This window comes from Hyla sarda, chromosome 10 (genome assembly GCF_029499605.1).
Source record: "Hyla sarda isolate aHylSar1 chromosome 10, aHylSar1.hap1, whole genome shotgun sequence".
In the NCBI taxonomy this organism is placed as follows: Eukaryota; Metazoa; Chordata; class Amphibia; order Anura; family Hylidae; genus Hyla; species Hyla sarda.
The window spans coordinates 43,300,480-43,322,608 of record NC_079198.1 but is presented as its reverse complement, the minus strand read 5'-3'; the positions used below and the strand labels follow the sequence as shown (position 1 = coordinate 43,322,608).

At 46.7% G+C, this 22,129-nt stretch overlaps 1 protein-coding gene across 11 annotated transcripts in view; it reads right to left on the bottom strand.

Annotated features, from left to right (window-relative positions):
• The window catches only part of ABCG4 (ATP binding cassette subfamily G member 4), a 522,357-nt gene that overhangs the window by 404,962 nt on the left and 95,266 nt on the right, over nt 1-22,129 (bottom strand). For all 11 annotated transcript variants that reach the window (XM_056543428.1, XM_056543421.1, XM_056543422.1 and 8 more), the window contains one exon: nt 13,812-13,944. In XM_056543428.1, the coding sequence (XP_056399403.1) occupies nt 13,812-13,944 (133 nt within the window). The remainder of the gene's footprint in view (nt 1-13,811; nt 13,945-22,129) is intronic.

The following is a 22,129-nucleotide window of genomic DNA, read 5'->3' as shown; positions in this document are numbered from 1 at the left end:
ACACTCTGCTCCATGCTGGGAGCTGTAGTACCTGCATCAATAGACATATCGCAGCGATATGTGTAACTTCTGACACCCGCTGCGATCTGTCTATTAATGCAGGTACTACAGCTCCCAGCATGGAGCAGAGTGTACTCCATGTTGCGAGTAGTTGTACTTGTAGTAAAGGAAAGATCACTGCAGGTATCACTCCTGACACCCGATGTGATGCTCCTGTATAATGTATAGATGTGGCGGCCGCTCTCCTATGGTCCTCTGCACGGCCGTATATATACACATATTCCTATTTCTCACAGAGAGCTGGGATTGGCTGGAACCATCTGGCCAATCACAGCTCTGAAGGGAAATATGAATATGTGTATATATACGTGCAGGGACCATAGAAGAGCGGCCGCCGCATCAATACAATATACAAGAGGATCGCGAGGGACCCAGGCGATCTGTCAATTAGTACAGGTAACTACTACTCCCATCATGGAACAGTGTGTTCCATGCTGGGAGCAGTAGTACTACCTAAAAAATGTTTTTTTTTTTTTTTTTTAAGTGAAAAACATGCACACACTACATTTTTATTATTGTCGGCTACATTTTTAGTGCTTTACCCGCTCACATAAATTGATCCCTGTTTAAAAATTAATAAACATTTCATAATAAAAAAGATATATTTCGTTAGAGACAATTTTTTCCATCACTACTGTATCTTTTTTATTATTATTTTTACATGGTACCCTACGAAATTTTAATAAAAATTTACATCCCATATGTGGATGTAAATTGCTCTGTGGGTGCACTACAGGGCTCAGAAGTAAAGGAGCGCCATTGGGCTTTTGGAAAGAGTATTTGGTTGGAATAGAAGTTGGGGGCCATGTGCGTTTACAAAGCCCCCATGGTGCCAGAACAGTGGACCCCCCACGTGACCCATTCTCGAAACTACACCCCTCACGATATGTAACAAGGGGTGCAGTGAGCTTTTACACCCCGCTGGCGTTTGACAGATCTTTGGAACAGTGGGCTGTGCAAATTAAAAATTAAATTTTTCATTTTCACGGACCATTGTTCCAAAAAACTGTCAGACACAGAACTGCTGTGCAAATCACCAGTTTAGGCCTCAAATGTACATGGAGCACTCTCACTCCTGCGCACTTTATGCCCACATATGGGGTATTTCCGTACTTGGGAGAAATTGCGTCCCACAAAATTCGTAATGCAATTTTTCCCGAGTACAGAGATTCCCCATGTGTGGCGCTAAACTTTTGCCTTGAAAAACGGCATGGCCCCGGAGTGAGAGAGTGCCATGCCCATTTGAGGCCTAAATTAGGGATTTATTGGGGGGGGGGGGGGGTGCGACAGTATAAGGGTGTGTACATATGTAGTGTTTTACTCTTTATTTTGTGTAGAGTAGTGTTTTTAGGGTACATTCACATGGGTGGGGGTTTACATCGAGTTTCCTGCTGTGAGTTTGAGCTGCAGCGGAAAATTTGCCGCAGCTCAAACTTGAAACTCACTGTAAACCCCTATCCGTGGGAAAATACCCTGTACATTCACTTGCTGGGGGAGGGCAAACCTTCAGCTGTTGCAAAACTACAACTCCCAGCATGCACTGACAGACCATGCATGCTGGGAGTTGTTGTTATCCAACAGCTAGAGGCACATGGGTTGGAAAACAGAGTTAGGTAACAGACTACCACAGTGTTTCCGCACCCCTGTTTCCTAACTCAGTGTATCCCAACCTGTGTGCCTCCAACTGTTTAAAAACTACAGCTCTCAGCATGCATGGTCAGTCAGTGTATGCTGGGAGTTACAGTTTTGCAACAGCTGGAGACAAACTGGTTGAGAAACACTGAGTTAGGAAAGAGACAATGTTTCCCAATCAGTGGGCCTCCAGTTGTTGCAAAACTACAACTCCCAACATGCCCAGACAGACGAAAGGCATGCTGGGAGTTGTAGTTATGCAAAAACAGGAAGAGAACAGTTTGGAGACCACTGTGTAGTGGTCTCCAAATTGTGCCCTTCCAGATGTTGCAGAACTACAACTCCCAGCATGTCGAGACTGTCCAGGCATGCTGGGAGTTGTAGTTCTGCAAGATCTGCACAGTGGTCTCCAAGCTGTGGCCCTCCAGATGTTGCTAAACTACAACTCCCAGCATGCCTTTCGGCTGTCTGGGCATGTTGGGAATTGTAATTTTATATATCCAAAAACAAAGAGACCCACAATACTAATATTATTTGAAAAAGTATAACAATCTTTATTAGACAATATAAAACAAACAATTAAAAATTATTAAAAGGCAGAAGATGACCTCAGGCAGGAGACAACAAGTGCCAGTGAACCTGGTATGGGCAATGTAGGTATTCAGTCAAGAGCATACACAATGTAAAACTGGCACGGCTGCAAACTCGTAATATAGTATAATATAGATATAACATCTAACATACGTCAGTATAACATGGAGAGCATAAATGCAGTATAACAGACACGAATAGAGACCCAAAATGAGTAATACCTAAAGAGACTACCTGTCATGTACCCACAAGCCAGGAACACCAAGCACCAACACCCCAACGCACGTTTCGCGTATGGGCTTCATCAGGGGGCGTTTGTTTGGCTAAATTGAATTGTAGTTTTGCAACAACTGGAGGCCCACTGGTTGGGAAATATTGTCTGTTTCCAAACTCAGTGTTTCCCAACCGGTGTGCCTCCAGCTGTTGCAAAACTGGGCTATCTGGGCATGCTGGGAGTCGTAGTTGTAAAATTCCAAAAGGCAGCAGTGAAGATCACTTACCAGCAATATTCACTGCTGCCGCCGACGATGCAGACTGCCGCCAGTCTTCCAGGTTCCTGCGCCGGTCCGTCAGGTATCTGCTGCCGGTCCCCCTGTCTATACAGCCCCCGCAGCCATTGCCGCCATCTTCCCCCGCTCTGCCCGGACTTCCAGGGGTGGGCAGAATGGGTGATCTCAACTTTCACCCCGCCCCTGCCCTGCGATTCGCCGGTCAGTTCTGACCGGCCAATCGCAGGGGATAGGAGGAGGTGGCACCACTGCCACCTCACTCCTATCCTTCAGGGGGTCAGTGCTGTCTCTAACAGCTCCGATCATCCCTATGTTCCAGGTGATTGGGTCACCAGAGACCCGATCAGCCCGGAAAAGCTGTGATTCGGATTGCGGCGATCGCCAACAAGGGGGGGTCTCAGGACCCTCCTAGGCAATGTCCTGGGATTGCTGCTGATAAATATCGTCAGTCATGCCGTTCTGATAACCGCCCGGCGAGCGGCGGGGACTGGAATTCCCACAGACGTACAGATACGCCCTTGGTCCTTAAGTAAAGTAAAGCGATCTCACCGCTGCCTCTGGGAGTTTCTAAACTGCAACTCCCAGCATGCCCAGACAGCCTTTGGCTTTCTGTGCATGCTGGGAGTTGTCGTCTTTCAACATCTGGAGGTCCACAGTTTGGAGACCACTGTATAATGGTCTCCAATCTGTGCTCTTCCAGATGTTGCAAAACTACAAATCTCAGCATGCTCAGTCTGTCCAGGCATGCTGGGAGTTGTAGTTCTGTAACATCTGGAAGAGCACAGATTGGAGACCATTATGCAGTGGTCTCCAAACTGTGGACCTCCAGATGTTGCAAAACTACAACTCCCAGCATACCAGACTGCCCAAGCATGCTGGAAATTGTAGTTTGGCAACATCTGATCCTTCAGATATTGCCGAACTACGACTTCCAGAATGCCTGGGCAGTCTGGGAATGCTGGAAGTTGTAGTTTTGCAACAACTGGAGGCACACTAGTTGGGAAACATTGTCCGTTTCCTACCTCAGTGCCTCCAGCTGTTGCAATTGTTGCAAAACTATAACTCCCAGCATGCACTGACAGACCATGCATGCATGTGTTTCCAAAATAGTGTGCCTCCAGCTGTTGCAAAACTACAACTCCCAGCATGCACGGACAGCCAAAGGGCATGCTCGGAGTTTGCAACAGCTGGATGTTTGCCCCCTCCCCCCAATGTGAATGTACAGGGTACACTCACATGGGCGGAGGTTTACAGTGAGTGCTGCAAGTTTGAGATGGCGTAAATTTTGCGCTGCAGCTCAAACTCCCAGCGGCAAACTTGCTGTGAACCTCTGCCCATGTGACTGTACCCTAAAAACACTACACTACACTTACACTAACCTAAAATAAAAAGTTAAAAACACTACATATACACATACCCCTACACAGCCCCCCTCCCCAATAAAAATGAAAAACGTCTGGTACGCTACTGTTTCTAAAACGGAGCCTCCAGCTGTTGCAAAACAACAACTCCCAGTATTGCCGGACAGCCATTGACTGTTCAGGCATGCTGGGAGTTTTGCAACAGCTGGAGGCACCCTGCTTGGGAATCATTGGCATAGAATACCCCTATTCAAATCCCTAATTTAGGCCTCAAATGCGCATGGCGCTCTCTCACTTTGGAGCCCTGTCGTATTTCAGGGCAACAGTTTTGGGCCACATATGGGGTATCTCCGTACTCGGGAGAAATTGCCTTACAAATTTTGGGGGGCTTTTTCTTCTTTAACCCCTTATGAAAAGGTGAAGTTGGGGTCTACACCAGCATGTTAGTGTATAAAAATTAAATTTTTTACACTGACATGCTGGTGTTGCCCTATACTTTTCATTTTCACAAGAGGTAAAAGGGAAAAAAGACCCTCAAAATTTGTAATGCAATTTCTCCCGACTACGGAGATACCCCATATGTGGGCGCAAAGTGCTCTGGGGGCGCACAACAAGGCCCAGAAGGGAGAGTGCACCATGTACATTTGAGGTGATTTGCACAGGGGTGGCTGATTGTTACAGCAGTTCTGACATAAACGCAAAACAATAAATATCCATATGTGACCCATTTTGGAAACTACACCCCTCATGGAATTTAATAAGGGGTGCAGTGAACATTTACACCCCACTGGTGTATGATAGATTTTTGGAACAGTGGTCTGTGAAAATGAAAAATACAATTTTTCATTTGCACAGTCCACTATTTCAAATATCTGTCAAACGCCAGTGGGGTGTAAAAGCTCACTGCACCCCTTATTAAATTCTATGAGGGGTGTAGTTTCCAAAATGGGGTCACATGTGGGGGGGTCCACTATTCTGGCACCATAGGGGCTTCCTAAATGGGACATGTCCCCCAAAAACCCTTTCAGAAAAACTCACTCTCCAAAATTCCATTGTCGCTCCTTCCCTTCTGAGCCCTCTACTGCGCCTGCCGAACACTTGACATACACATATGAGGTATTTCCTTTTTCGAGATAAATTGGGTTACAAATTTTAGGGTGATTTATCTCCTTTTACCACTTGTAAAAATTCAAAAATTGGGTCTACAAGAACATGTGAGTGTAAAAAATGAAGATTTAGAATTTTCTCCTTCACTTTGCTGATATTCCTGTGACACACCTAAAGGGCTAAAACACTTACTGAATGTCATTTTGAATACTTTGGGGGGTTCAGTTTTTATAATGGCGTAATTTATATGGTATTTCTAATATGAAGACCCTTAAAATCCACTTCCAACCTGAACTGGTCCCTGAAAAAGTACGATTTTGAAAATCTTGAGAAAAATTGGAAAATTGCTGCGGAACTTTGAAACCCTCTGGTGTCTTCCAAAAGTAAAAACTATTTTTGGATGCAAACATAAAGCAGACATATTGTATATTGAATCAATATGTAATTTATTTGGAATATCCATTTTCCTTACAAGCAGAGACTTTCAAAGTTAGAAAAATGCAAAATTTTCTAAATGTTCATGACATTTTTAGATTTTTTACCAAGAAAGGATGCAAATATCAGTGAAATTTTACCAATAACATAAAGTAGAATATGTCACGAAAAAACAATCTCAGAATCAGAATGATAAGTAAAAGCATTCCAGAGTTATTAATGTTTAAAGTAACAGTGGTCAGATTTTCAAAAAATGCCCAGGTCCTGAAGGTGAAAATGGGCTGGGTCATGAAGGGGTTAAGTACCTAACTGATGGCCTACAAAAAGGTCTCGTTGCCAAAGTGTCACACAAGACATGTGGTGGCCACGGGTGAGGTCCGCAGCCACAGCTTCGCTGGGGTTAGCTACTTGGTTCTTGGGGGGGGGGGTTATGAACCCAGGGTCGGATGGTATTAACCCTTAATGTCACGTGACGCCACTGTAGTCTTGGTATCTCCCGGGGTACTACGGGTCCGGGGAACTCCGTCTCCCCACAGGCTAGCAAGGAAAGAATTGACTCCACACTAGGTTGCAGTTTAACAGAGGCTATACTAACTTGAAGATAGGTGGTACAATCTTCCCAGCGCTCAACCAAAGTCTCCCAAAGGGTTAACAGACAGTCTCTAGAAGGACCACACAGCTTGCAGTGCCTGGACTTGATATTGCATATATGCTTGGCTCTTACGGCCAGACTAGGAGTTTTAGCTCTGCGTTATATTAGGCTTGAGATTAAAGTCACTTACTGAAGTGTTGGTAGATTTGTGGCTTTTCGCCGGAAGATAATGAATTGTCCTTTAGGAATTCTTTGATCAAGGCTGAAGTAAAGGCTTGATATTTCTCCACTCTGTACTCTGACTGAAATGAGTTGATTTTCTCTTCTGAACTCAACTTCTGCCTTGAACTCCTGCACTCCACTCCACTCAGCTTCTCTCCACACTTGAACTCTCCAGAACTGCTGACCCCTGAACTGTGCTCCTCAACTCCACTGAACTCCACCTAGACTCAACTACACAGGAAATGCCACCCCTTATGAGGGAAGGCTAAACTAAAGCCCATTGGCCAGGCAGCTGTGGACCATAGAGTTGTCTGTCTCTCCTTTGGGATTAACAATAAAGTTACATACAAGTAATAACATAATACCTTACACAAAAGTTTAGTCTATCCCTCAGTACTCCACTCTCACATACCCTAACTGAGCATGAGGTTGCTAGGTAACATACTTAAAGCTACAGATACCTAATAACAGATTATTAAGTTATAACAGTGCAAATACATATTAGAAATGGTTGAGTCCCTGCAGGGGAGCCCCCAGGACACTGGCGGTCTCAATCTGACAGGACCTAAAATACCTTGACACAATATAGCTGTACTGGGACACCACAAACCCCACCACTAAACAGAAGTCGTCCTCGACGATAAAGGTACTGTCGGATTGAAGAGCGAAGTGGTCTTGGGGCCATAAGAAGTCCTGAGGCATTTTATGCACAAATGTCCATGTCAGGCTTTTGAGGTAGGATACGAAACATTATTGGTGTAGGATATGTGGTTATTTGGGTACCAGACAGAATATATACCAGAATATTATATCCTATCAAAGTGTTTCGAACAGGATTATATTATGTTTATTATTATAATTTTTTTTCAGTTGATCTATAACATAACCTTTAGACTATACCTATGTGTATAAACTATTTATATTTATAGTTATAACGAGGATAGTATTGTCATTATATGCTTTGCTTTGTCACCAGTATAATGAGTAGGTGTAAATGGGATAGCATTTATCTTAAGCATACTAACAGACTGGTTTAGTAGACTGATTATCCAGAGTATTGAAGGGTTCTTAGCAATAAGATTTAGCTATTTTACTATTTATAACCTGTACATATGTATATACATTTGTAAAGACCTTTCTATGTACTTTCTATAAGTGGACTATGCATATGATACACTATACACAATTGACATGTCTAACTAGACAGTTTTGTAGCTGACTATACGGACTTATGTGACTTTACTGTACATTATATCACAAGCTAGACATTTTTATATACGCATGTAATACAAAGCTAGCCATTTTGGTATAATCCTTTGGTATAATCCTTTTTCTTATTTCTATAATCCTACTGCTTAGGTTAGGGACAGGATACTTACTGGCCAGGTAGGTTCCTGTGCACAAAAAGGGTTAAAATGTTTTGAGCTGATAATGGTTTACCCATTAGATACACTTGTAGTGAATTATCAATGATGTATACTGGAGGTGTATATTGACTTATGTGTATGTAGTTTATCTACATATGTTTATGTACATGTTTTTAGACTAATCCCTATATCTTGCTGGGGGTTGTCCAAAATTTGAACGTGTGGATCTACGCAACACCATCTCTGAATTTTCTGGAGCAACAATTTCTTCTTGAGGACTTGATTCTGCTGGACTGGCAACAGCGCTTTCGTTCTCAGCAACTGGGACAGGTGATGGTTCCTGATTCACAGAGCATTCTCCCTCATTGGAAGGTTCAGATGAACTTGAGGCAGGTGGATGGATAACTGGAGTAAACTCTGAGGCTTCTGGCGCCAAGACTGGGGTTGATGGGGGAGCCTTGGCTGGCACGTAGCCGAAGAAGACAGTTTGATCTGGAGGGAAAAGAGGATCATCTTCAAACATTAGGAGCGGTCTCTCAGGCTCAACTGTTCTTGCTGGCTGGACTTGTGCTGGCTGAACTGGAGGTAGAAGATTTGGGGGTGCAGAAGAAGGCGGCAATAAAGGCAAATCCCCTTTATGACACATCTTGATTCGGTTCCGGTGAACAACCGGTGTAGACATCGGTGTCTGGGTAGGGTACGGCGATCACCGTATAAGGTTCCGTTTCCCAAATGGAGTCCAATTTATGAGTCCTGGGGAATTTCTTCAACCAAACTTTGCCACCAATCTGCAATGGCTGGGCAGAAGCATGACAGTTATAATCCTGTTGCTGTCTATAGTGTGCCTCACCCATTTTTTTGTTGCCAATCTCTTTTGCTTCTTGAATCCTTTTTTTGTGTTCAGAGACCCATTCCACAGAGGCTTGTGGCGAGTTGTTGAAAGGTGTTTGAAGACCAAAGATCCTGTCCTTGGGCAGTTGGCCATGTCGGCCCATCATTAGATAAAATGGGGTGTATCCCGTGGAGCAGTGAATGGTATTGTTATAAATTTCCAACAACTCGGGCATCAATCGAGGCCACTCTTCAGGTTGAGACACAGATGCAGCTCTCAGCATGTGGATGAATACCTGGTTGATTCTTTCACAAAGTCCATTCCCTTGCGGGTGATAAGCAGTGGTTCTGAGTTTCTTACACGCATGGAACTGGCACAATTCCTGGAATAGTTGGGCCTCAAAGGCCGGTCCTCGGTCGGACAAGACAGTTTCAGGACATCCGAGTATCTGTACCCAATGGGTGTAGAACATCTGGGCTGTGGTCTTGGCCGTTAGATCTTTGACTGGCACAACTACTACCCACTTGGAGTAGTGATCCACCATGGTAAGGGCATATGAATACCCGGACTGGGTAGGCGATAGCTTGACATAATCCAATGCGACCAATTGGTTAGGCCTCTCACTCTGGATGGAATGCAAACTGCGCATTCACTGCACCATTTTTCAACATCCCTTCTCATCCCAATCCAGTAGAACCGGCGTCGGACGGTGGCTTCTGTCTTGTGAACCCCAAAGTGTCCTGACTGATCGTGGTAGGCATTCAGAACCATTGCAGCATCTCTCTGAGGAATCAGGATCTGATGTAGCCTTTCGCCAGACACTGTACACCATTCCCTTGTGCACAAATAGCCTTTTTTCTCTGGCGCCACAGACGCTTCAATTCATAGTCACTCTGACTCCGGCGTAGACGGGGAGGTACCCTTCTGGTCAATAGGAACTCTAACAGATCCCCCATGGTCTGACTTTCTTCTTGTAGGGTCCTCCAGGTATACAAGTCTTCCTGGACTGTTTTAGACCTAGACTCCCTCCCCTCGAGGGTGGTTGCAACATCTTGGTTCACGAACCTCTGATAGAATGGGGGCATCTCCACATCTTCCCACCTGTCCTCCACCGGGGGATCTTCGCCGGGAGCACATCTGCAGTGACATTGGATTTGCCACTTTGATATTTAATAGAGAAGTCATAGTTGGCCAGCCTGGAGGCCCACCTTTGTTCAAGAGCACCTAGCCTGGCGGTGTTCATGTGGGCCAGGAGGTTGTTATCAGTGTAAACAGTGAACGAGGTTGTTGCCAAGTAATGTTTGAATTTCTCGGTTACCGCCCAGACGAGGGCTAGGAGCTCCAACTTGAATGAACTGTAATTGGAATTGTTCCTTTCAGCTCCTCGCAGGTTCCGGCTGGCATAAGCTATCACTTGTTCTTGTCCCCTTGCATCTGGGATAAAACCGCCCCTAATCCTTCAAAACTGGCATCGGTGTATAACTGGAAGGGTTGAGTATAGTCCGGGTAGGCCAGGATGGGGGGTTCTGTTAATAGGTGTTTCAGAGCTTGGAAGGCCACTTCTTGCTCCTTGGCCCATTTTACAGGTAGCTTCCCATTATAGTTTTCCTTCGTTGTGCCTCGCAGGAGGGAAGTCAATGGCTCAGCAATTTGGGCAAAATGAGGGATAAAGCGGCAATAATACCCTGCAAATCCTAGGAAGCTCCTGATATCCTTGACAGTGCGTGGGGTAGGCCAGTCCTTGACGACTTCCACTTTAGCCGGGTCAGGTTGAACCCCTTCAGCGCTGACGACATGGCCCAGGTAATGTACTTGTGGCTTGAGTAAGTGACATTTGGAGGGCTTAATTTTTAAACCATGCTGGATCAATACTTGAAATACATCAGACAGGTGAGTCAAATGTTCCTGGCAAGACTTGGAGTACACGATCACATCATCAAGATAAAGTAGGACACTCTGAAAGTTAAAGTGCCCTAGGCATCGTTCCATCAGCCGTTGGAAGGTAGCCCGGAGCGTTGCATAGCCCAAAGGGCATGCTCTTGAATTCGATCAAACCCATGGGGGTTACAAAAGCTGTCTTTTCTCTATCTTCTACGGCCATGGGCACTTGCCAGTACCCGCTGGTCAAATCCAACGTGGAGAAGTATGCTGCAGAACCCAACGCAGTGAGTGACTCCTCAATCTGGGGGAGAGGGTATGTGTCTTTATGAGTGATATCATTCAATTTTCTGCAATCGACACAGTAGCGGATGGTCCCATCTTTCTTCTTGATCAACACCATGGGAGCGGCCCAGGGACTCTGACTTTCTTGGATCACATCCGCGTCCTTCATGTCGGTTAACAACTTCTTGAATGGTTGGTACATATCCGGTGCGACGGGCCGATGCCTTTCTTTGATGGGAGGTTTATCACCAGTCAAGATTCGATGTTTGATCATAGAAGTTCGCCCAAAATCGGTTGGATGTTTGCTGAAGGCATCTTGATACCTCTTTGCCACTTCAATGACCCCTTCGACTTGTTCCGGTGGGGTAAGGGAGCCTCCTACGTGTAGCTGACGACACCAAGGTTCTGGAGAAACTTCGGTATGGCCCGGTGTAGTTTGAGCAGTCTGTTGTTGAGCCACCTTACGTGAGGCCAGAATATCACTGGAGTCCAGGAAGAGGAGTCGGGCCACTGGGGTATATTTTGGCAATAGATTGGCTACACCGGACAAATTGACTAAGCGAAATGGGACTCGTCCATTTACTACTGTCACTAGACTTCTGGCAGCTCGAACCAAGGGAAAATCTTCAGACTGTAGAGGTTCTAACAAGGCCTGATAATCTTGATTCCTTATGCCAGGACGCGCTCAACACCATAAAATTGTTTCCGTATTTGGCTCTAGGGTCACTGACCTCATGTCCTGGATCCGGACTTTACAGATCTCTCCTTTTTGGTTCACGAACTTCTGCTCCGCCTGCAGAATTTTGAGATGGTGCTGCGCAGTCCTTTGTCTAGAAGGAGACATGTAAGGGAGAGAGGCATGCAAAGCATCTACAATATCAGTGAAGCAATGTCTGCTAGACAATGTCCCTAGAATGAACTCTGTGGCCCCTGGTACCGTCACATCAGTAACAATTATTCCTTGCCCCCTAAGTGTGTGACCTCTCAACGGAATAGGGGGCTCCAAGTACCCATGTCTGGGAATTGGTTTCCCGTCTCCTGCCATGACACTAAAATCCATACCGTCTGGCTCACACAATGAATCAACATTCCAATATTTATAAAATAGGCCCTTAGAGATGGTAGACACCTGCGAGCCTGTGTCAATCAGTGCCTGCAGCTGGATACCATCTATAGTAACATTTACATAGGGGCAGGATGCAATGTGCAATGATTGTCCTGAGTGGGGTTGCTCTTTGATGGGGCCTGTGATCCGTCTTCCTGAGGGCCGGCCCTAAACCTCAGGGGATGCCCGTTTTAAAATGGTGGGAAATGGTGGAAACAATTTAACCCCTTCAGGTATGGACTTTTTACACTTAGTACTGGCAGCTAGCAGTCTCTCCTTCACCTTCCCCACCACTTGTATTTGCGCCTCGGCAGATCCATTTCTTTCAAGGACACAGTCCCATACACAGTTCAGACTTGGGGGAAGGACTTGATTTAGTGGCTGAATAGTTAAGGCGTACACCCGTATCCTGTTTGTGGACGCCAAAAACGTTGTGGTGGCCACGGGTGAGGTCCGCAGCCACCGCTAAGCTGGGGTTAACTACTTTGTTCCTGGGGGGGGGGGGGTTATGAACCCAGCGTCGGATGGTATTAACTAGAGGTGCACCGAAATGGAAATTTCAGAACCGAAACGAAACCGAAATTAAAAAAAATATCCGGCCGAAACCGATACCGAAACCGAAAATGACTTCTCCCTGTCTTCTGGTAAAATGCAGCGCTCCGCTCATTAGATTAGATTCTCCCACATTAGATTGCCAGCTCCCCCACATTAGGTCGGGAGTTCCCCCACATTAATAGGCAGCTCCCCCACAATAGTAGGCAGCTCCCCCACAATAGTAGGCAGCTCCCCCACAATAGTAGGCAGCTCCCCCACATTAGGTCAGCATTTCCCCCACAATAGTAGGCAGGTTCCCCACAATAGCAGGCAGTTCCCCCAGAATATTAGGCAGCTCCCCCCAACAATATTAGGCAGCTCCCCCCACATTTGTAGGCAGCTCCCCCCACATTAGGTCAGTAGTTCCCCCACAATAGTAGGCAGCTTCCCCCCACCCCACAGACATACAGCTTCCAGCCATATACAGTGTACGGCTGGAGGCTGTATGTCTGTACTGCTGCCCCCACAGTGTTCCGGTCACCGCTCCTCCGGCACGGGGTCACCATCTACTGCTATGGCCTATGGACCCATGTGTGGCTATAGGCGGGGGCCGACCAGAGCATATAAAAACGAGTACTGTATACTAAAAACCAGGGGGCCTCCAGCTGTTGTGAAACTACAACACCCAGCATGCCCGGACAGACTTTGCCGGTCCGGGCATGCTGGGAGTTGTAGTTTCACAACAGATGTTGTGCCCGGCCCCCCCCCCGGCACCCCCCACGAGTGCCTCTGCCACTGGCAGTGTTTGCAACTTGTGCTGTGGGCGGGCAGGGGAGGTGGGTCATTATCGGCATTTTTTGTTGTTTCGGCATTTCCCCGAAACATCTATTTTCGGCCGATATATCGGTGCATCCCTAGTATTAACCCTTAATGTCACGTGACGCCATTGTAGTCTTGGTATCTCCCGGGGTACTACAGGTCCGGGAAACTCCGTCTCCCCACAGGCTAGCAAGGAAAGAATTGACTCCACACTAGGTTGCAGTTTAACGGAGGCTTTCCTAACTTGAAGATAGGTGGTACAATCTTCCCAGCGCTCAACCAAAGTCTCCCAAAGGGTTAACAGACAGTCTCTAGAGGACCACACAGCTTGCAGTGCCTGGACTTGATATTGCATATATGCTTAGCTCTTACGGCCAGACTAGGAGTTTTAGCTCTGCGCTATATTAGCCTTGAGATTAAAGTCACTTACTGAAGTCACTTACTGATATTTTCTTCCAATAACATTAGAGCTATGTTCTCACCATCATGGCTTCCTTGACATTCAAGTGCGGCAGTAGCATATCGTCCTGCATGATATAACATGACATCTTCCGGAAAGTTCGTAGTTCCCTCTGTTTTCCATTTACCAGAATCTCACCAGTCATTCCACTGTCCCTGTTATAAAAAAATAAAAATAAAATAAAAATAAAAAAACTGTGTTTAAATGATAAAATGCTGATACATACCGTTAACTAATATTTCAGTAATGTGCTACAACTGTATGTATGTATGTATGGCTTTCAAAAGAGCTTCTCCATTTAATAAATTCATTAATAAATTCATTTATTTATTTATTCAGAAGGATTTTATTAATACTAACACAGTTACACATAAAGTGCAAAATAAGAGGTAGTAAATACGATCATACTTCAAGTAACAGTGTGCAATAGGTCACTTTCATGAAATGTTGCATCACGACTACTGGAAACATTTCAAATTTAAAGGAGTATTCCTTCCACTCTCCCCTTCACATGTTTGACCACCACTAATCTACATGTTTTCCTTCTGTTTCCCAGAATTCTCCATCCCAGGGACTAGCCTGTAGTCTAGATTATCCTTAACCAAAGAGATTGCTTTTCCTCAGGGCCTCCAAAGATGCACTTATACAGTTAACCCATTTACTGTAATGTCTATCAAATTTCGCTTTTAAAATACATAGTATATTAATCCCCTAGTAGTTTCAGACGTGTGGTCCTGAAGAAGACGGTTTGAAGTTTAGCACACTTGCCTTGCAACCCAAAGTACCCCCAGGTGGGGGATGGGGGAAATATAAACAATCAATAAATAGCCAACAAGCCCAAACCCCTTTTAGATCTCCACAGGTAAAACACAGTTGCCAGGTTAAAACTTAGCTTTTATTTATTCCAAATGAAAGGCTTAATCATACTATATATAAACGAAGTAAGACATGTGATAATATAAAATCACTTCCACATACACCAGTATCCCATGTATATGTAAAAGACAAGTGAGTATTGTAGGATTGAATATGATGTACACCAGGTATATACTAACTGTCCTAACTGAGATATATTGGTAGCTGCTGTCTTTCTAATGGCTTGAGAGCATATTTTTCGCTGACAGGAGACTGCTCTCGAGTGAGTTCACAGGGGAGCAGGATCAACACAGGGGAGAAGAGCATTTACTCTGAAGATCCAGTCCGGTGTCAAAAAGATTACTGCGGGCAAGTAATAAACTGTATGTGCAGTTTACGGATATGTTCACACTACGGAATTCCGCGAGGGGAATTCCGCAAGTAGAATTCCGCGCAGTGAACATTACCATCAGTGTGAATGGGTCTGTTCGGCACAAAGAATGAACATGTTCATTTTTTGTGCGGAATTCCGCGAGCAATTCATAGCCATCAATGGTGATGGCGCAGTGCCGCACAGACCTACCACTGAAGTATTTTCGGCGTCGGCGGCCGCCTGATGGAATCTCCGCTCGCGATTCGAGATTCCGCAGTGTGAACGGTACGTTCAAACTGCGGAATCTCGAATCGCGAGCGGAGATTCCATCAGGCGGCCGCTGCGGAAAATACTTCAGTGGTAGGTCTGTGCGGCACTGCGCCATCACCATTGATGGCTATGAATTGCTCGCGGAATTCCGCACAAAAAATGAACATGTTCATTCTTTGTGCCGAACAGACCCATTCACACTGATGGTAATGTTCACTGCGCGGAATTCTACTTGCGGAATTCCCCTCGCGGAATTCCGTAGTGTGAACATATCCGTAAAATGCACATACAGTTTATTACTTGCCCGCAGTAATCTTTTTGACACCGGACCGGACAACAGACCTTGCAGATGCTCCCCTGCAGCTCTCTTAATGGCTGGGCTGCACACACCTCCCCCCCACCCAGCCCCGGAATGCCCCGGTACACCTGCCCCCTACCATGCAGCACCCATCCCAACAAGCAAGAAGCTGATAAGAACAGATACTACACTTGATTTTAGCCAAACTATGCTGCCCCTATGCTACACTGTGGCCCAGCCCATCAGGAAGCAGTGGGGCAGCGGCCGCGAGGTCCGTAGTTAACTGTGCATGCGCTCATAGTTAACTTATGAGACTGGAAATCACAGTGCACTCAGAGAATGACTTTAAAACGTCTGGAGTGCACTATGCCACTTAATTTGCATAATAAGCAAACCATAAATAATGGGGCAATGTATCAGCAAATGGTAAGTATCATTGTCTCAGCGTCTGATATAAAAGTCAGTGTGTGTGATGCTGATGACAGATTCCCTGTCATAAGGGGTCCTTATTCAGTTATTTTCTATTGATTGTGTCTGTGTGGTTTACTCTATCATGTAATTTTCTATTTGGCAGATGTCAGGCTGCACCAAAATTATAAATTTTACACATACGCACAATAAATGCAGAACAAGCGTACTAGCGTTAAAGGAAAGCTGTCAGATAATTTCTCCTGCACTATCCACAGTACTGGTGGATAGTGCGAGAGACACTGATTAAAACGAGCCCTACCTTACTCTGATTCGCCCGGACATTCGCCCGCAATTGTAGTTTTATTCTATCTGTATATCTTGCTGTAACAGGCACAGGTGGGGCTTCTGCAGGTTAACTGGCACTGACGTCAGTGCCACTTATGAATATTCATCCCCCCTCCCTCCAGTAAGGAGCGGCGACGAGAGGGAGAGCTGGAGGGACAGGGGGTTGAATATTCATAAGCGGCAAAATAATACCTTTCCGTACCTCCCCGATGCCTCTTGGTATCGCTGCTCCAGTCACTGTTGCAATCCACTTCCTGCTGCTGGGGATTTATGCATCACAGTGCAGCTCTGCAAATCACTGTCCACAGTTAAGTGGCAATGTGATGTAAAGTATTAAGCCCTGGCCCAATCTTCTTCCTGGTGTTGGGGCTCAGTTTGTCACATTGTTGCTCAGCCAATCACTGGCTGAGGCAAGACACGGCTGTGACGAGCAATTTACTGAGCTATACTGTGACACATTAACCCCCAGCAATAGGAGGAGGATTGCACCAGGGACTGAAGCCGTGATACCAGAGGCACGAGAAGCGCGAGAGGTAAATAAAGGATTGGTTTGTTCTAATGCAGGCAGCCTGGGCATTAAAGAAAGAAAAAAAAACAGAAATTAAAACTTCCACCTGAGTACCCCTTTAACACTGCTTGTAATTCATACAAGTGGTGACATAGCATTGAGAAGTATATATTTAAATTGGCACTGTCAGATGCAAAAACTTTTGATATGTTCTAAAGCATGCAAAACCAATAGGTTTTTCAATTGCTTTCATTAGACAATTTTTAGTATTTCATACTGAACAAGCCATTCAAACAACTGCCCCCCCACCCCTGCCTGCTTGGCCACATACTAGTCCTGCTGTGTCCATGCATCATCACCTGTGTCATGGACACACTTCCTTGATTGACAGCTGTGAGCGCAGGGCTCACAGCTGGAGGAAAAATCCTCCAAATGCCAGCTTCTGTCAGTGAGCACAAGCTGGGAGTTGTACAGGGTGGGCCATTTATAGGGCCATTTATATGGCACCTTAATAAAATGTGAATGGTTGGTGATATTAAAGGAGTAGTCCGACGCGCACTTTTTTCATTTTATCCCGTCCGGGCTGCAAAATAAAAGAAAACACACTTTCTCTTACCTACCAACGAGCCCCCGGAGCTTCGGTACACTCTGGTACAGGTGTTCGGTCCCCGGGCTGTATTCTTCTTACTTCCTGTTAGCCCGGCACGTCACATGGAGCTTCAGCCTATCACCGGCCGCAGCGATGTCCCGCCTTGAACAGTGATAGGCTGAAGCTCAGTGTGACGTGCCAGGCTAACAAGAAGTAAGAAGAATACAGCCCGGGGACCGAACACCTGTACTCAAGTGTACCGGAGCTCCGGGGGCTCGTTGGCAGGTAAGAGAAAGTTTGTATTCTTTTATTTTGCAGCCCGGATGGGATAAAATGAAAATAGTGCACGCCTGACTACTCCTTTAACTTCCTGTTTGTGGCACATTAGTATATGTGAGGGGGGGAAATTTTCAAGATGGGGGGGTGACCATGGCGGCCATTTTGAAGTCGGCCATTTTTAATCCAACTTTTGTTTTTTCAATAGGAAGAGGGTCATTTGACACATCAACCTTATTGGGAATTTCACAAGAAAAACAATGATGTGCTTGGTTTTAACGTAACTTTATTCTTTCATGAGTTATGTACACGTTTCTGACCACTTATAAAATGTGTTCAATGTGCTGCCTATTGTGTTGGATTATCAATGCAACCCTCTTCTCCCACTCTTCACACACTGACAGCAACACTGCAGGAGAAATGCTAGCACAGGCTTCCAGTATCCGTAGTTTCAGGTGCTGCACATCTTGTATCTTCACAACATAGACAATTGCCTTCAGATGACCCCAAAGATAAAAGTCTAAGGGGGTCAGATCGGGAGAACTTGGGGGCCATTCAACTGGCCCAGGACAACCAATCCACTTTCCAGGAAACTGTTCATCTAGGAATGGATCTGTCACCCATAATGTGGTGGTGCACCAGCTTGCTGGAAAAACTCAGGGAACGTGCCAGCTTCAGTGCATAAAAAGGGAAACACATCATCATGTAGCAATTTCGCATATCCAGTGGCCTTAAGGTTTCCATTGATGAAGAATGGGGGGCGGAGCCTGACCGTCGAGTTGGATGGACGCATAGCCGCGTCGCTCTCCACAGCCTGACCCTGCATCCTATTTATTAAGCACCACGGAACCACCGAAATGGGCAAGGCGGACAAGAATCAAACGGGGGAAACTCCTGGCCCCGCTAAGCAGACGAAAACCCAGGCAAACATGGCTAAATTTCTTAAAAATAAGCCGTCCAACAGCCTGGCCCGCCAACCCAAGAACACCAGTGACATGGAGGGGGAGGAGGACTCTGAGGCGGAATCCACACTGGGAGGCCAAATGGACTCTGGAGGGGAAGATGCCAGGCTCTCTTTGACCAGGACCTTCATCCGGAAGGTAGTCCAACAAGCCATTGCTAAATCTCTGCAGTCCGCCATGACTCCGGTACTGCAGGAACTGGCCGAGATCAAGGCGGACGTGCAACATGTGGGACACCGCACGGAACAACTCGAGTCTGCGCTAACGGAGACTGTATCCTTCTGCGATGCCACTTCCCACCAACTTAGAGCCCAGGAGTCGCAACTAAACAGGGCCTTCCTGCTACTGGAAGATCAGGAGAACAGGAGCAGGCGCAAAAATATTAGGCTGAAGGGGGTACCTGAGTTCTATGCGCCCGAAGCCCTGCGCGCAGTGACAACACAGATCTTCGCCATACTTCTAGGTGAGGAGCGGGCAGGGAAGGTGGTTGTTGAGAGGGTGCACAGAGCGATCCGTCCCAAACCGCGGGCATCTGACCCACCCAGGGACATTATATGTGGACTGCTCAGCTTTCTCGACACCGAGGCCATCCTCAGAGCTAACAGAGAGACCCCTGCCCTGACATTTGAGGGCCATCCTGTCATGATATTCCAGGACATTGCCCCGTCCACCCTGGCTAAGCGCAGGATCCTGAATCCCCTTCTCCAGAAACTACAGGACTTGAAGCTGCCTTACACCTGGCTGTACCCCTTCGGTGTCTCCATTCAGAAGGAGGGTCGCCGCTTCGCTATCCGCGACTTAGATAAAGTTTGGCGCTTCCTGGACATACCTCCTATGGATATCCCTTCTTGGCTGCCGGAACAGCTATGCCATCTCATGCCGGATCTTCCTACTACCACACTGTGGACCAAGGTGGAGAAACCCAAATCTCCCAAACAGCAGAAGAAAAAGTCTGCACAGAAGTCGCTAAGTCGTGAGGACTTTACACCTGATTGAATGCTGATCTGATCTCTGTGCATTTTCGCTGATCCACGTTATGGCCTACTACTACCTTGGCACGAAGTCTTCGCCATCGACATACCTGGGATGTCTTATGAGACACTTTCTCTGACCTTCTTGTCCTTTCCAGCTAGAATGATGTAGTCATGTGTGAGAGGACCCCCGAGACTTGCTTACCCAACCTTGGACACCCCACCTACATTGTTCCCTTCGCCCCCCCCTCCCCCCCCTTGTACCTCTCCTTGCCCTTAGCTGCCCTCTCTGCCCCTTTAGTCTGATCCCCCTTCTCCCCCTCCCTACCCCCTCCCCTCTCCCCCCTCTCATTTACAGGTGTGTCGGCCATTTTGGAACTTTGAGGCATCCTTCACCTGCGATGGCCAATGATGTCTGGATGACTGCAGCCCACCGTGACGACGTCGATCCCTGGCCCTGCCTGAGGGAGCCGGATGGTATCTCGTACTGGACTTTTACCTTAGTTCCACCTCACCTGTGCCTACGAGAGACGATGAGTATTTACAATGTTGTCCTATGCTTACACTTTACATGATCATTATGGCTAACGGTCCTCACTAGGAGGCCGCTTAGGTCTAGGTCTTTTGTTCACTGCATCATGCACCTTGCCCTTCCTGTGCTTTCCTATATATCATGTAGTTTTAGATGAAAAAAAATAAATAAATTATATCTATATTTGGGAAAATTATTGTGAACGGGCACTGGAGGCCCCTTGGGACTATCTCTGTTTAGTCGGGACAAGGTGTTGTCATCTTTTAGCCCATGGACTGCACATCCCCCTGCACGCTTCTATCCTAACCATATCTACTCACCCCCCCTTTTTCTCTCTCCTTCCTCCCCTCTTCCCTCCTCCTCTACTTCTTTCACGTTCCCCCTCCTTTCCCTACTTCTCCCTCTCCCTGCCCGATCCCCTTTCTATTATATCCTAGTTAATCCAGCTTGGGTGGGGTCTGACGAGGTCTGGGGAGGGACAGCTGGGTGGGAATTGTCTTCGTCTACGCTGGCCCACTATGCCAGCTCCCAGGTTTATTGCAAGACGTTACATGATATTCGTGTTTGAATCGTTGTGCCTCTGATCTGTTGCACTTGCTCCCACTGATATGATCACCTGCTTGTATTGCTCTTATTGTGATTGTTTTGCCTGTCCTGAATAGGTGGTCCCACAAGTACTTTAACATATGGTTTTTTGTTAGCTCCACTCAGTCTCTTTAGGATGCAGGGGGGCTGTCGGTTCAGGTAAATCCTCCGCACCCTCACCCCCCCCCCCCCAACACCCCCCCCAACCCGCAGACTCGGAACTCCGCTCCTGGAGTGACGCTCTCTCATCGCTACCTCTCAGCCCCTGCTTTGGGCTACGTTTCAGTACTACTTCCTCTTCTTTCTACTTGCTGATACCTTTGTTCTTTATACTCCCCTTTGCCTCTGACTCATCTTTCTCTTTCTTCTTCTTTCTCAACCGCAGTTCTCCCTACCCCCTACCCACCCTCTCCCTACTTGAGACTTTACCCTTCTCTGGTAACTTGACTCTACCCTCGCTTCCTTTCCTGCCCTCCCATACCTGCACCCTCTCACTGGTCCACCCCCCCCCCCTCCCCTAGTTTCCAATGGCCACTTTGAAATTCCTAACTTACAATGTTAAGGGGTTTAACTCACCAAACAAGAAGCACAACCTGATTTCACTGTTGAAAAGGGAAAATACATCTGTGTTGTTTTTACAAGAAACACACTTTAAGACTGGCAGGATCCCATCCCTCCCTACTAATCATTTTTCCCATTGGTTTCACAGTGGCAGCACAAACTCCTCGTCCAGGGGCGTATCCATCGCGCTACGAAGAGAGGTCCCCTTCACTTTTGAATCCAGTTACGTGAGTAGTGACGGCAGAGCCTTATTTGTGCTGGGCAAGATTGGGGTTGTGTCATACACTCTGGCGAGTCTCTATGCTCCTAACAAGAGGCAGGTCCCGTGGCTTCTTGATACTCTTGAGAGGCTGCGCTCCTTTGCGGAGGGCCCCATTATTCTAGGGGCGGATATGAATCTAGTATTACATCCCACATTAGATTCCTCCACCAACAGGTCCACGACCCCGCCCCTCCTGCTCCGCACCTTACGGAACAAACTACACGAATTGGGTCTAGTAGATGTGTGGCGCACCTTTCACCCGGGTGACAGATCGTACACTTTCTTCTCAGCCCCACATCGCTCTCATCACAGAATAGACTATCTGTTTTGTCACGACAGCGTTCTGCAGTCGGTCAGCAATACTGATATTGGCCCCAGGACACTCTCGGACCACTCACCTGTACACGCTGACTTGGCACTGACGCACTTACCACGTAGAGACTGGACGTGGCGTCTCAACGAGTCACTATTGACGGACCCTTTTCATTTGCTGTCTCTCACCACACACCTGACTTCCTACTTTGACGCCAATACAACCCCTG